This window comes from Taudactylus pleione, unplaced genomic scaffold, assembly GCF_031769625.1.
Source record: "Taudactylus pleione unplaced genomic scaffold, aTauple2 ptg001919l, whole genome shotgun sequence".
Lineage (NCBI taxonomy): Eukaryota > Metazoa > Chordata > Amphibia > Anura > Myobatrachidae > Taudactylus > Taudactylus pleione.
Window position 1 is genome coordinate 375,343 of NW_028286316.1, and position 16,378 is coordinate 391,720.

The 16,378-nt window shown below is 47.3% G+C and overlaps 1 protein-coding gene across 1 annotated transcript in view; it reads left to right on the forward strand.

Annotated features, from left to right (window-relative positions):
- LOC148436185 (uncharacterized) overlaps positions 1 to 16,378 on the forward strand; it is a 125,289-nt gene that overhangs the window by 62,067 nt on the left and 46,844 nt on the right. Inside the window, 5 exon segments of the mRNA XM_088465237.1 lie at positions 5,999 to 6,132; positions 6,765 to 6,956; positions 8,006 to 8,084; positions 8,204 to 8,301; positions 8,455 to 8,662. Coding sequence (XP_088321363.1) covers positions 5,999 to 6,132; positions 6,765 to 6,956; positions 8,006 to 8,084; positions 8,204 to 8,301; positions 8,455 to 8,662 — 711 coding nt within the window.

Here is a 16,378-nt window from a genome sequence, read left to right on the forward strand (position 1 = left end):
GAGTGAGGTAAGAGTATATAATAATATCACATTACATTTATTATAGACAATAAAAGTATAGTTTCAATCTCAGCTGTATATCTTAATGCTACATTAAATATAGTTAAACTCTATTCAATTACCGGTGAAATTGGCAGGTTTTTTTCACCAATCACCGCACTGAGAGGAATGACAGGGCGGTCAGTATGGTAAGAGGGGCAGACAGTAGCCATAGCTTCAGGGAGATGAGATGGAAGGGGCGTGGTTAACTTGAGGGGCGTTTCAAACTGATGGGGATCTAGCTTCTCTCATAAGGAAAAGGCAGAGAGCGGCCATTGCTGTGTCTGGCAGTAGGTAATGGTGTTTACTATTTTTTATACAGGGGGAGTAGACTGTGGTGCCGCATTATCATCATACAGGTAGAGCAGGCTATGATGTAATATATAATACTGGTGGAGCAGGCGTTAGTGGTCTGTTATTATAATACAGGTGAATCAGATTTCAGTCTCAGGTATAATATAGCTGTAGCAGTCTCTGGGGTATGCAGGCGGGAAACCGGCTGCCTTAATACCGACAGCCGGCTTCCCGATTGCTATATCCCGGTGTGGGATAAATGACCGGCGTCTATATCTAGACGCCTGTCATTTACCTGACGCCGGGAAACCGGCGCCCTGCATCCCGATCGAAGGGATGCTGGGCGCCGCCAGCGGACAGCCGCCGGGGGGAGGGTTAGGTTTAGGGCACCCGGGGGGGACTTAGGGTTAGGCACCCCCCCGGGAGGGTTAGGGTTAGGCTAGGGGGAGGGAGGGTTAGGGTTAGGCACCCCCCCGTGGGACTTAGGTTTAGGCAGCGGGGAAGGGGGAGGTTAGGGTTAGGCACTTGGGGGGGGGGGGGGGGGGAGGGGTTAGGGTTAGGCACCCCTAAGGAGGGTTAGGGTTAGGGGGGTTAGGTTAGTAGATACTTACCTATCCACGATCGGGATTTCCAGCGCTGTCGGGCTTCCGCTGCCGGGATCTCTGCTTTTGTCGGCCACAGGGCCGCCGGTATTTCATACTGATTCCGAATCCAATATGTCATGTACCTGGCACAGAGATCACAGACTGTCCTATCAGCAGCCCTTACTAATATGTCCTTATTGTCAGCGTGTACTGTATGGGTAATGATGTGTCCTTATTGTCAGCTTGTATTGTACGGGTAATGATGTGTCCTTATTGTCAGCTTGTACTGTACGGGTAATGATGTGTCCTTATTGTCAGCTTGTACTGTACGGGTAATGACGTGTCCTTATTGTCAGCTTGTGCTGTACGGGTAATGACGTGTCCTTATTGTCAGCTTGTATTGTACGGGTAATGACGTGTCCTTATTGTCAGCTTGTGCTGTACGGGTAATGATGTGTCCTTATTGTCAGCTTGTACTGTACGGGTAATGACGTGTCCTTATTGTCAGCTTGTGCTGTACGGGTAATGACGTGTCCTTATTGTCAGCGTGTACTGTATGGGTAATGACGTGTCCTTATTGTCAGCTTGTATTGTACGGGTAATGATGTGTCCTTATTGTCAGCTTGTACTGTATGGGTAATGATGTGCCCTTATTGTCAGCTTGTACTGTACGGGTAATGACATGTCCTTAGTGTCAGCTTGTACTGCACGGGTAATGACGTGTCCTTATTGTCAGCTTGTACTGTACGGGTAATGACGTGTCCTTATTGTCAGCTTGTGCTGTACGGGTAATGACGTGTCCTTATTGTCAGCTTGTGCTGTACGGGTAATGATGTGTCCTTATTGTCAGCTTGTACTGTACGGGTAATGACGTGTCCTTATTGTCAGCTTGTGCTGTACGGGTAATGACGTGTCCTTATTGTCAGCGTGTACTGTATGGGTAATGACGTGTCCTTATTGTCAGCTTGTACTGTACGGGTAATGACGTGTCCTTATTGTCAGCTTGTGCTGTACGGGTAATGACGTGTCCTTATTGTCAGCTTGTACTGTACGGGTAATGACGTGTCCTTATTGTCAGCTTGTACTGTACGGGTAATGACGTGTCCTTATTGTCAGCTTGTGCTGTACGGGTAATGACGTGTCCTTATTGTCAGCTTGTATTGTATGGGTAATGACGTGTCCTTATTGTCAGCTTGTGCTGTACGGGTAATGACGTGTCCTTATTGTCAGCTTGTGCTGTACGGGTAATGACGTGTCCTTATTGTCAGCTTGTACTGTACGGGTAATGACGTGTCCTTATTGTCAGCTTGTGCTGTACGGGTAATGATGTGTCCTTATTGTCAGCTTGTACTGTACGGGTAATGACGTGTCCTTATTGTCAGCTTGTATTGTATGGGTAATGACGTGTCCTTATTGTCAGCCTGTACTGTATGGGTAATGACGTGTCCTTATTGTCAGCTTGTATTGTACGGGTAATGACGTGTCCTTATTGTCAGCTTGTACTGTACGGGTAATGACGTGTCCTTATTGTCAGCTTGTACTGTATGGGTAATGACGTGTCCTTATTGTCAGCTTGTATTGTACGGGTAATGACGTGTCCTTATTGTCAGCTTGTACTGTACGGGTAATGACGTGCCCTTATGTCCTTATTGTCAGCTTGTACTGTATGGGTAATGACGTGTCCTTATTGTCAGCTTGTACTGTACGGGTAATGACATGTCCTTATTGTTAGCTTGTACTATATGGATAATGATATGTCTGGGATCTGTAGGACCCCCCAGGGTCTTTATCTCAGTCTGCAGACCCCCCACAGGTCACTCACCAGTCCTTGTGTGTGTGTCTCAGTAAATCCGGATATGCTGCACTGTGCAGGATTAGCTGTTCTCAGGTGCTTGCAGTGTACGTGGAGCAGCCGGTTAGAGCCGTGGGTCCAGCTCGTACATATGCACCCGCCGTCGGCACCTGCCTCAGTGTGGAGCGGGTAAGGATCACCGGGGTCAGTGATATCCTTAATGCCGGAAGGCTATTTGCTGGCGGTGTCCGGGGAAGCTGAGTATAGCCGCGGGTCTGTCCTCCGTCCAAGTCACTTGTATAGAGCATGAATAAATAGCAGCTCGTACATAGGCAGCGCAGGGCAGCGGTAACTTACTGCCGGTATCCGGAAAGGGAGCAGGACTGAGAGTGACCTCACCTGATAGGGGACATTGGGGTTTACACACACACAAGATACACACACACACACACACACACACACACACACGATACACACACACACACACACAAGATACACACACACACACACACAAGATACACACACACACACAAGATACACACACACACACACACACACACAAGATACACACACACACACACACACACAAGATACACACACACACACACAAGATACACACACACACACAAGATACACACACACACACAAGATACACACACACACACAAGATACACACACACACACACACACACAAGATACACACACACACACACACAAGATACACACACACACACACACAAGATACACACACACACACAAGATACACACACACACAAGATACACACACACACACAAGATACACACACACACACACACACACAAGATACACACACACACACAAGATACACACACACACACAAGATACACACACACACACAAGATACACACACACACACAAGATACACACACACACACACACACACAAGATACACACACACACACACACAAGATACACACACACACACACACAAGATACACACACACACACAAGATACACACACACACAAGATACACACACACACACAAGATACACACACACACAAGATACACACACACACACACACACACACACACACACACACACACAGGATACACACACACACAGGATACACACACACACAGGATACACACACACACAAGATATACACACACACAAGATACACATACACCACAGGATACACATACACCACAGGATATACACATACACCACAGGATACACATACACACAGGATACACACACAGGATATACACATACACAGGATATATATACACACACACACAGGATATACACATACACCACAGGATACACACACACAGGATACACACACACAGGATACACACACATGCAGGATACACACACATGCAGGATACATACACAGGATATATACACACACACACAGGATATACACATACACCACAGGATACACACACACAGGATACACACACACACAGGAAACACACACAGGATATACACATACACAGGATATATACACACACACACAGGATATACACATACACCACAGGATACACACACACAGGATACACACACACACACACACAGGATACACAGAATACAAACACACAGGGGGTACACACACACACACGGAGTACACACACACACACGGGGTACACACACACGGGATACACTTACAGGATACACACACATGGGATACCATACACACACAATGATACACACACAGGATATACACACACACACAGGGTACACACACAGGATACACACACAAACAGGATACACACACTCATGATACACACAATGATCTACACACATAGGATACACACACAAGGATATACACACACAGGGTACACACACAGGATACACACACAGGATATACACACAAGATACACACATGATACACAGAGACACAAGGTACACATAGACACGATACACACACACACACAAGGTACACATAGACACGATACACACACACAGGATACACACACAAGGACTGGTGAGTGGTCCTGGTATAAGGACATATTAGTAATATCTGCTGATAGGACAGTCTGTGATCTCTGTGCCAGGTACATGACATATTATATCCCCTTCTACTAATGATCTTATTACTGACCATGTAATAGCCCTGACTCAGCTATCGCACAGTAACTCTCTTCTCTCTCGGGCTAGTAATGATTATAGTCAGAGGAATGTGACATTTATACCTTGTGTCACTTTGTACAAACGTATTACTACAATCCTAATACTCTGTTACAGGAGCACTCTGCACAGTTACTGGGTGTGTAACTATATTTCCTTGTAGCATAAAGATATACACCTGAGGCACTGACATTATACTTCTATGTGCATTGATTTGTTTTATGTATTATTGTCTATAATAAATGTAATGTGTTATTATTATATACTCTTACCTCACTCCTATTATATAATAACACCTGACAGCACAACCACAATTTCCCCTGACTCCCTGAGCTGAGACTGTCTGTCAGGGCGTCTTGTTATCCTGAGCAATAGAGACTCTCTCAGAGACAGCCAGTGGCTGTGACAGTCCCCAGATCCTCAGAGTGTCACTGATTATCCCCCAGGACATGTCTCACCCCACCCTACGCTGCACACACACGGCCGGCAGGCTGGTCACACATGTAACATACATCTGAGGTGCGGTCATTTGTCATTTCATCATTTGTGCAGAGTGACTGATGGGATTCTGTATTGTGTAACCCTTTGTGTGTCCCCTGGGCTGCCTGCTGTCCTATCCCTGTGTTATTAACCTCTTCTGTTCCCTTCCCCCTCCCCTGTGTTACTGACACCTCTACAGCTGTTACACCCCCTGTTGTGTGCTCTGTATTCCTATGTTACTTCCCCTCTCCCCATATCTGCACCCCTTCTGCTCTCCTGTGTACTCTCCCCTCACACCCCTGTTATCTGTATGACCTCAGTATAGTCACAGATTCTCTCAGTTTCTGGAATAAATGTAAAACAAAAGTAAAAAGTCCCAACATCCCTAATTCATGTGTTTGTAAAAGATTCACGTGGAGCAAATTGCACCAAATCTGTGTCTGGGAGGAATAAGACCCCCGGCCAGGAGAGGAGCATTGGTGTAACCTTATGCAGTACAGCGTTGTGTGACGGCCTCTGAGGAGCCTTATGGGGCTGTCACAGGAACCTCTGACAGACACTGACCAGGGCTCTATGGCTTGGGGGAAAGGGGAGACTTACTGGTCACTCAGTGTTACATGTCTTACTGTGTTAAATGTGTTCTCTGTGATGTCTATTATATTTATTCTACTTATTCCTAGACAGTCCTGCTGTGAGGAACCAAAGTATTTATTACACATCACATGTTCTGTATTTTCACTGATTCACTGAGGATGGACATGGATGAAAGTCACAGGACTGAGAGGATCTTACATCTCACCCTGGAGATCATCTACCTGCTGACTGGGGAGGTGAGAGGATCTGGGAGTGTCACAGTGACATCACTTATATCTATAGTAATAATACAGGGACATGACTGGGGAGGTGAGAGGATCTGGGAGTGTCACAGTGACATCACTTATATCTTTAGTAATAGTACAGGGACATGACTGGGGAGGTGAGGGGATCTGGGAGTGTCACAGTGACATCACTTATATCTATAGTAATAATACAGGGACATGACTGGGGAGGTGAGGGTATCTGGGAGTGTCACAGTGACATCACTTATATCTATAGTAATAATACAGGGACATGACTGGGGAGGTGAGGGGATCTGGGAGTGTCACAGTGACATCACTTATATCTATAGTAATAACCGAGCAGCAGGGAGCCGGTCTCAGATATAGTATCAGTCCCACAGTCCTGGCTGGAGTTTGGATTTAGAACATTGTTCACAGTATGATGTTTTCACTGACCCAAAGATGTCGGGGCTGCAGGATATACTATATACTCTTCATTTTCCTGTATATAGGAGATTGTTACAGGACAAGTATTTGTAAAATATAGTTTTCTTGTATATTATGTAAAATGAACATCTGAATAAACAGGCTCATTTAAATGGAGTTTAAGTGACCTTTCCATTGATGTTTCCCCCAATACACAGGGTTATGCAGTAGTGAAGAAGACATCCAATGAGCATGAGACACACAGCAACCATCCCCGTATGTCAGGAGGACTTAGCAGGACCTAGAACCCCATCACGGTGCCTACACCTCACTCACTGATACATGAGAGACACAATGACCAGAAGATCCTGGAACTCACCAACGAGATCATTCAGCTGCTGACTGGAGAGGTGACTGCTGGGAATGGGACATTATACAGTAACACCAGGGGATGTGTCTGGGTGATGACTGGAGAGGTGACTGCTGGGAATGGGACATTATACAGTAACACCAGGGGATGTGTCTGGGTGATGACTGGAGAGGTGACTGCTGGGAATGGGACATTATACAGTAACACCAGGGGGTGTGTCTGGGTGATGACTGGAGAGGTGACTGCTGGGAATGGGACATTATACAGTAACACCAGGGGATGTGTCTGGGTGATGACTGGAGAGGTGACTGCTGGGAATGGGACATTATACAGTAACACCAGGGGATGTGTCTGGGTGATGACTGGAGAGGTGACTGCTGGGAATGGGACATTATACAGTAACACCAGGGGATGTGTCTGGGTGATGACTAGAGAGGTGACTGCTGGGAATGGGACATTATACAGTAACACCAGGGGATGTGTCTGGGTGATGACTGGAGAGGTGACTGCTGGGAATAGGACACTATACAGTAACACCAGGGGATGTGTCTGGGTGATGACTGGAGAGGTGACTGCTGGGAATGGGACGTTATACAGTAACACCAGGGGATGTGTCTGGGTAATGACTGGAGAGGTGACTGCTGGGAATGGGACATTATACAGTAACATCAGGGAATGTGTCTGGGTGATGACTGGAGAGGTGACTGCTGTGAATGGGACGTTATACAGTAACACCAGGGGATGTGTCTGGGTGATGACTGGAGAGGTGACTGCTGGGAATAGGACACTATACAGTAACACCAGGGGATGTGTCTGGGTGATGACTGGAGAGGTGACTGCTGGGAATGGGACGTTATACAGTAACACCAGGGGATGTGTCTGGGTAATGACTGGAGAGGTGACTGCTGGGAATGGGACATTATACAGTAACATCAGGGAATGTGTCTGGGTGATGACTGGAGAGGTGACTGCTGTGAATGGGACGTTATACAGTAACACCAGGGGATGTGTCTGGGTGATGACTGTATCATTGTGTGTGTCAGGTTCCCTTTTATGTGTCAGGATGTCACTGTCTATGTCTCCATGCAGGAGGGGGAGTATATAGAGGAACACAGGGCTCTGTACAAGGACGTGATGATGGAGAATCACCGGCCCCTCACATCACTGGGTAAGAGGAGACTGTCATTTATTGTACAGGGGAGATTAGGTATGGGGGATCCCTATATACACACATCATCTGATAATCACATATATACAATGTACTCAGTCACTGTGTGTCTCCTACAGATGGGCCCAGGAACAGATATACCCCAGAGAGATGTCCCCGTCCTCTTTATTCACAGGACTGTACACAGGAGAATTACAGGACCCCACAGGAATATCAGGTAGATGGGATTTAGGGTCTCACCAATATACCACAGTGACTGTCACTATAGGATCTGTAGAGATGCTGTGTGTGTCTTATACACTGATATTATACTGTCTAATCTCAATTAATGCAATCAAACATTATTAAAAAATATATATTTTTTGTTTAGGGTGCAGCTCGGGCTGATATTAAGGTAGAAGATATAGAGGGAGAAGAAGAGATGTATGTGACTGATATGAAGGCAGAAGATATAGATGGAGAAGAAGAGACGTATGTGACTGATATGAAGGCAGAAGATATAGAGGGAGAAGAAGAGATGTATGTGAGGGGTGATCAGCAGTGTAAGGAGGAGGAAATCCCTAAAGATATCAGCACAGGTGAGTAATAATCACTCATTACAGCATAGTCACATTCTCCTTGTCAAGTCTCCTCTTACTTCCTCCTCTATCAGTACAAACTAATGAAGTAAATGTATCTGCCCAGTGGGGGAGATGGGAGCCATCATCCCCTATGATACTACTGCTCACCCCCTCACATCATGTCACTGTGTGTTATCAGCCCAGAGATCTGACCAGTCTCCTCCCCACACTCTCTGGTGTATCTCGGATACTGAGATGGTGATAACCGTAGAATGCAGCTAGTATGACCTGTGTGTGATATAATCTATAGACCATGCCTGCACTCTGTTACACATACTGAGATGGAGATCCTGAGAGTGTGAGGACATAGCAGGATACTTCTAGTATGACCTGTGTGTGATATAATGTATAGAGCACTCTGTTACACATACTGAGATGGAGATACGGAGAGTGTGAGGACACAGCAGGATGCAGCTAGTATGACCTGTGTGTGATATAATGTATAGACCACTCTGCACTCTGTTACACATACTGAGATGGAGATACGGAGAGTGTGAGGACACAGCAGGATACAGCTAGTATGACCTGTGTGTGATATAATGTATAGACCATGCCTGCACTCTGTTACACATACTGAGATGGAGATATGGAGAGTGTGAGGACACAGCAGGATGCAGTGACCTGTGTGTGATATATAATGTATAGACCATGCCTGCACTCTGTTACACATACTGAGATGGAGATACAGAGAGTGTGAGGACTCAGCAGGATGCAGCTAGTATGACCTGTGTGTGATATAATGTATAGACCATGCCTGCACTCTGTTACATATACTGAGATGGAGATATGGAGAGTGTGAGGACACAGCAGGATGCAGCTAGTATAACCTGTGTGTGATATAATGTATAGACCATGCCTGCACTCTGTTACACATACTGAGATGGAGATACGGAGAGTGTGAGGACACAGCAGGATACTGCTAGTATGACCTGTGTGTGATATAATGTATAGACCATGCCTGCACTCTGTTACACATACTGAGATGGAGATCCGGAGAGTGTGAGGACACAGTAGGATACAGCTAGTATGACCTGTGTGTGATATAATGTATAGACCATGCCTGCACTCTGTTACACATACTGAGATGGAGATCAGGAGAGTGTGAGGACACAGCAGGGTGCAGCTAGTATGACCTGTGTGTGATATAATGTATCTGCACTCTGTTACACATACTGAGATGGAGATACGGAGAGTGTGAGGACACAGCAGGATACAGCTAGTATGACCTGTGTGTGATATAATGTATAGACCATGCCTGCACTCTGTTACACATACTGAGATGGAGATATGGAGAGTGTGAGGACACAGCAGGATGCAGTGACCTGTGTGTGATATATAATGTATAGACCATGCCTGCACTCTGTTACACATACTGAGATGGAGATACGGAGAGTGTGAGGACTCAGCAGGATGCAGCTAGTATGACCTGTGTGTGATATAATGTATAGACCATGTCTGCACTCTGTTACACATACTGAGATGGAGATATGGAGAGTGTGAGGACACAGCAGGATGCAGTGACCTGTGTGTGATATATAATGTATAGACCATGCCTGCACTCTGTTACACATACTGAGAGGGAGATCTGGAGAGTGTGAGGACACAGCAGGATGCAGTGACCTGTGTGTGATATATAATGTATAGACCATGCCTGCACTCTGTTACACATACTGAGATGGAGATCCGGAGAGTGTGAGGACACAGCAGGATACAGCTAGTATAACCTGTGTGTGATATAATGTATAGACCATGACTGCACTCTGTTACACATACTGAGATGGAGATCCGGAGAGTGTGAGGACACAGCAGGATACAGCTAGTATAACCTGTGTGTGATATAATGTATAGACCATGCCTGCACTCTGTTACACATACTGAGATGGAGATACGGAGAGTGTGAGGACTCAGCAGGATGCAGCTAGTATGACCTGTGTGTGATATAATGTATAGACCATGTCTGCACTCTGTTACACATACTGAGATGGAGATATGGAGAGTGTGAGGACACAGCAGGATGCAGTGACCTGTGTGTGATATATAATGTATAGACCATGCCTGCACTCTGTTACACATACTGAGAGGGAGATCTGGAGAGTGTGAGGACACAGCAGGATGCAGTGACCTGTGTGTGATATATAATGTATAGACCATGCCTGCACTCTGTTACACATACTGAGATGGAGATCCGGAGAGTGTGAGGACACAGCAGGATACAGCTAGTATAACCTGTGTGTGATATAATGTATAGACCATGACTGCACTCTGTTACACATACTGAGATGGAGATCCGGAGAGTGTGAGGACACAGCAGGATACAGCTAGTATAACCTGTGTGTGATATAATGTATAGACCATGACTGCACTCTGTTACACATACTGAGATGGAGATACAGAGAGTGTGAGGACACAGCAGGATACAGCTAGTATGACCTGTGTGTGATATAATGTATAGACCATGACTGCACTCTGTTACACATACTGAGATGGAGATACAGAGAGTGTGAGGACACAGCAGGATGCAGCTAGTGTGACCTGTGTTTGAGACAATGTATAGACCATGTGTGATGTGACCAGAGGACCTCAGTTCGCCACCTGATCTCAGATTAGTTATCGTCCCCACTGCCTGTTACTGACTCCACCCAATGCGCAGTGGGCGTATAACATTGCTGCCACCAAACTCCTACCATCAGCGCTTGGAACTGCTGACGTACACCCAAGCTTCTACACCGGCACCACTTCTCCCGGGCTCCTACGTCGGCACCTGGAACCGCCTCTGCTGCGTATGCATAAACAATTTGCAGCCACACGTCCAGATTGTCAGCTGATACTCACTGATCTCTCGCAGTGGACCAAGCTATGCATGGTAGCTGGCAGAGGGCTTGAGCTTGGAGACACTGGGCTCAATCCAGAACAGCCGGAGTACGGAATAGCATTTGGCACGATTCTGTTGTTGCTTAAATAGTCTTCAAAAAGACTTAAGTGGGTCAGCACACATATGGTCACAGCAGTACAATCTTTCTTGATGTTCAAAAAGATACACAGAAAACATGCTGCAGAACTTCTTTTATGTTACCCCAATACACATTACCACATGGGGTAACTCCGCCCTGTGCTTTTTACCTAATAAAATTTAGTGTATGTGCCTTGCATGCCCAAGGCATGCTCACCTTTAACATTGTCCCTAATGGACAATGGGGAGTGGTCAGGTGCCTGGGATGAAAAAAATCTTCCCTCCAAAACGTACTTCCAGGATTCTGCTGAGGGGAACTTAGCTATCTCCTCTACCCAAATCTGGGCACCATGACCAGGCAGACAAGATTCCCAGCCAGCAGTCTCCAGGACACCAAGGGGATGCTTGGAGCTCCCTGAAAATAGCTGGTGCATTGGCCAGCTGCCCATGCACCTCCTAATACTTGCCTTTAATGCTGGGTGTCCGGGGAGCGGGCTCTCCCTGCCCCCAGCAGGTATGCACAAAGTCCTGATTACTGGCCCCTCCCACTGCACTGGGGGTACCAGGTGCCAGCGCTCCCGGTCCCCAACGTTGTTACCTAGCTGTAGACAGGGAGCTGCACTCAGCTCCCGGGGCCCAGTATTAAATTGCAGCAAGGCTAAGTCATCGGCAGCCGGCAGACAGCTCTTTGCATACATTCCCCCAGTGCAGAGCACCAGAAGTTACCCCACTGCCTTGCTGTGCCGCTCCTTCCAAAGTACCCCAAAATCTCCTTGTTTCCTACTTGTTTTTTGCAATTTTAATATAATTAGTTTGAGATTAAATTAAAAAGTTGGCTTTTTATAATTGGTTTTGCATCTTTGTAATCAAAAACACAAATCAGTCGTTTGACACCGTTTAAAACCCTTCAGTACTTTCCTTATGCCCATAAACAGCCCTATACGTTCCTGCTAACAAAATGATCAGTACTGGGTGGTCCAGGATGGTCTCCCCACTTTTTCATGCACTTTTTTTTACATCGCATTTGGTAGTCATTTCGCACCCCTTCACTGCGAGCACCGCGAATAGGCATTTTTAATTGGATTGGAGAATTCTCGGGAGCGCGCATTTGTGCGGAGTCTGTGAGTTTCATGAAACAAACTCGCAATGCGCACCTAATTGGAATGTCCCCTTATATTGAGGATTAGAAAATAAACACAAATAAGTACAATGTTGCTAAAAGAATCACATGGCATGAAGTCATCTTATAAAGGATTATCCTACACTGATAATCAGATTAGTATATTCCACACACATGTTTAGGAACCGCATAAAAAATTAATAATAAAAATAGTTTCTCAATTAGATGAGATTCAAAAGACAATGTCCCTCATTCAGAGCCGCTCGCTCTGAATGAGGGCCGGCGCTTCTTTTTTTAAAAGCCGGCCTCCTGGCCTCTCGCTAAGCTGTGGGTGACCACAAAACTGGGTGAGCTGTCGATCAACATCGACAGCCTCCCTGTTTGTACCGATCCCCGGAGCGAGTGAATTTCTCACACGCTACAGGGCTTGCCTACGCGCCACGCGTGCGCAATGGCCGAACATCGACCCGCTTGCGAGCGGGTCTGAATGAAGGCCAATGTCCAAAGTCATAAAATGATCCCATGTATTTCCTTAAGGTGACCATATATCTCTCGTTGATATTTCGGAATGAGGTTAATGGGTTACCTACTCCTTACTTAGCCGACAAACGGAAAACCAGATAAGCGCTGGATGGCTGTATATTGTTGCCACACTGAGTCTGCACCTCAGTGTAGTACATCCGCGGCTCTCCGTGTCACAAACAGTAGTTCGTGGTGTGGAGGTTTGCGGTCCTTACCTGTGAGAATGGCGTGGTGCGGTCCTTCTGGCGGGGAAGCTTGAGTGTGAAGACTGGCATTGCATGTACACACAGGTCTGCCAGCGTTGGGCCATCCTGGCAAAGGGTAAGTACTGGCGTCTCCGTGTCACGGCTGTTTGGGCGCCACCATGTTGTCTTTGACCTTGTGACGTAGCAGGTCAATCGTCTCTGGGTCACCTGCTCTCTCTGGCCTATCACTTTCCGTTACTGGGTACTTAAGGGTGTTTGGAGCGCCCTCTAGTTGCCAGTGCAATGTGTTCACAGCGTCGGCTGTGAGAGAGGTCTCTGCACTCCTGAACCTTAGACTTGTGCTCCGGTGCTTGCCCTAACTCCTTGTCAGCCTCCGGCTCCCTGCATAGCCTGCACCGCTCTGCCTTGCCTTGCACCCTGCTGGAGAACAGCCCTGCACAGGGCCGGCCAGCCACCGGAGCTTTAGTACACTCCGGGCACTAGAGTGTGGCCAGGGTCTACTGCGCATGCACAGAACACTGGGAAAATGGTCACGGCAGCCATTTTCTGGTGTTCTGGGCAGTGCTGACACCCGACGCGGGACCACGGACAGGTGAGTTTAAACTAATATGAGTGAAGGGTGTGCGGCTTCCCTGGGTCCAGGGGGGCCCATGTGCCCCGCACACACTGCACCCATTATAGATACGACACTGGCCCTGCACCTTCCACCAGACCCACTCCTGCCTGAACCTGGCTCCTCAGTTATCCCATTCCTGCTCAGCCATCATCACAGCATTACCAGATTCCCCTTTCAGTCATCATCACAGCATTACCGGATTCTCCTTTCAGCCATCATCACAGCTTTTCAGGATATCTCTCTCAGCCACTATTCAGCATACCAGGATATCCACTTCACTCTTACAGTCTATCTGGATTCATCTCATTCATCTCTGTCACTGATCTGGACATTAGTTTATTCCCACTCACTACAGCTCCCTTCAGCCACATATATTAGTTTGATTATTACTGGACTTTAGTTTATCTTATTGTACATGTCTACCAACATTCACATTAATCAACCCACCTTTCAATTTAAACCTGTTCCGGTGTCTGCTCTTGTTACCACCCCGGGTCCACAACACACACAGGGGGTCATTCAGAGTCGGTCGCAAGCGCTGAGCACTCGCAACCGACTCGATGTTGCCCCACTGGGAGTGCGCATGACGGAGCCGGCTCCGTCGTGCGTGAGACCAGGCTAGCGACGGACGCTCCGCCACTAGGGGTCTTGCAGCAGACAGGGCCAGCTGTCGATGGTGAGTGACAGCTCGCCCCGTTTGGGAGGCGAGCAGGGGGCGTGCCTGCCCAAACGGAGGCGTTTCCTCTGCGAACGCTTGCCGTTTGGGGGCGGCCCCACTGACATCATTGCTGATGTCAGTGGGGAGCTTCCTGCTCGATCAGAGCATGAAGCTCCCTGGGGCTTACGAGTGCCCAGACCCAACCTTGGGGTCTGGTCGTAAGCCCCGATGGTCTTGACCATCGCGACCATGACCCATGTCGGTCGTTAGAGCTGTGGGTGTTAACCCACAGCTTAGCGATCGACAAGGAGGCAGTCGTTCAGGATGCAAGCAGCCTCCCTGATTCAGTGCGACCGCTTGCAACTAACGACCGCCTCTGAATGAGGTCCACAGTATCTAACACACTGGTTCCCGATCACAGTTTTTTGGCGGCAAAAAGTCACAAATATAGCCGCTCGGGCTCCTGGTGTCTAAGCGGTGTGCTCAGGACTGTGGGACCCGCCGGCTTCCAGGTCCAGTGTATTTTCAGGCAATAATCGACCCTTGTCAGTTCTTGGTTAATAAAGGAGAATAGTCCCTATTCGTTGGCTCGCCATAGGAATAGAATAGAAGATAATGTGGATACCAATTGATGCGGACAGTGACGCGTTTCATCCACAACTGTGGATTTTTTTCAAGCCGAAACCTCCTGCTGTAGCTGTTTCCTGCTCAAATAGGCCACAAGGTGCTCCTGCCCATCTGGTCCCTCCTGGCTCAGTACTGCTCAAAGTCCATACTATGACGCATCAGTCTGTACAACAAAGTTCTTACTGTAGTCTGGCACCAGCAGTACTGGAGCTCTTGTACCAGAGACATTTTAAATGACTGAAATGCCAACTCACAAGAGGGTGTCCAGTCAACTACCTTGGGGAGCTTCTTCTTAGTTAAATCTGTCAGGGGTTTGGCTAGAGAACTTAAGTCACGGACAAAGCATCTGTAGTACCCTGCGATTCCTAAAAAGGCCAGGGCCTATCTCTGGTTTGTGGGCCGGGGCCTGTCTCAGACTGTCTCTACCTTTGCTGGTTCAGGCTTCACCTTACCTCCCACACGGTGCCCCAGGTACTGTACTTCTGACATCCCCATTTGACACTTGTCTGCCCTGATAATCAGACCTGCCCACTGAATCCTTTTTAACACCAGCCCCACATGCCTCACGTGATCTTCCCAAGTTCCGCTGGAGATGGCGATGTCATCTAAGTAGACCTAAGCACATTCTCTGTAACACCTTCAGTATGTCATTGACAATTCTCTGGAAGGTGGCTGGCACATTCATCATCCCAAATGGCATGGTCTTGAACTCGAACAAGCCAAATGAGGTGATGAAGGCAGATTGCTCTTGATCCTCGGGGGTCATTGTTATCTGCCAATATCCATTGCTCAAGTCAAAAGTGGAGATGTATTTTGCTCCTGCCAACTCTTCTAACAACACATCAATCCGGGGTAAGGGATAATCATCAGATTTGGTTAACTCACTCAACTGGCGGTAATCTACATAAAACCACATGGTACGGTCCATATTGGGAACCAGTACAATGGAGGCAACCCAGGCAAAAAGAAATACCA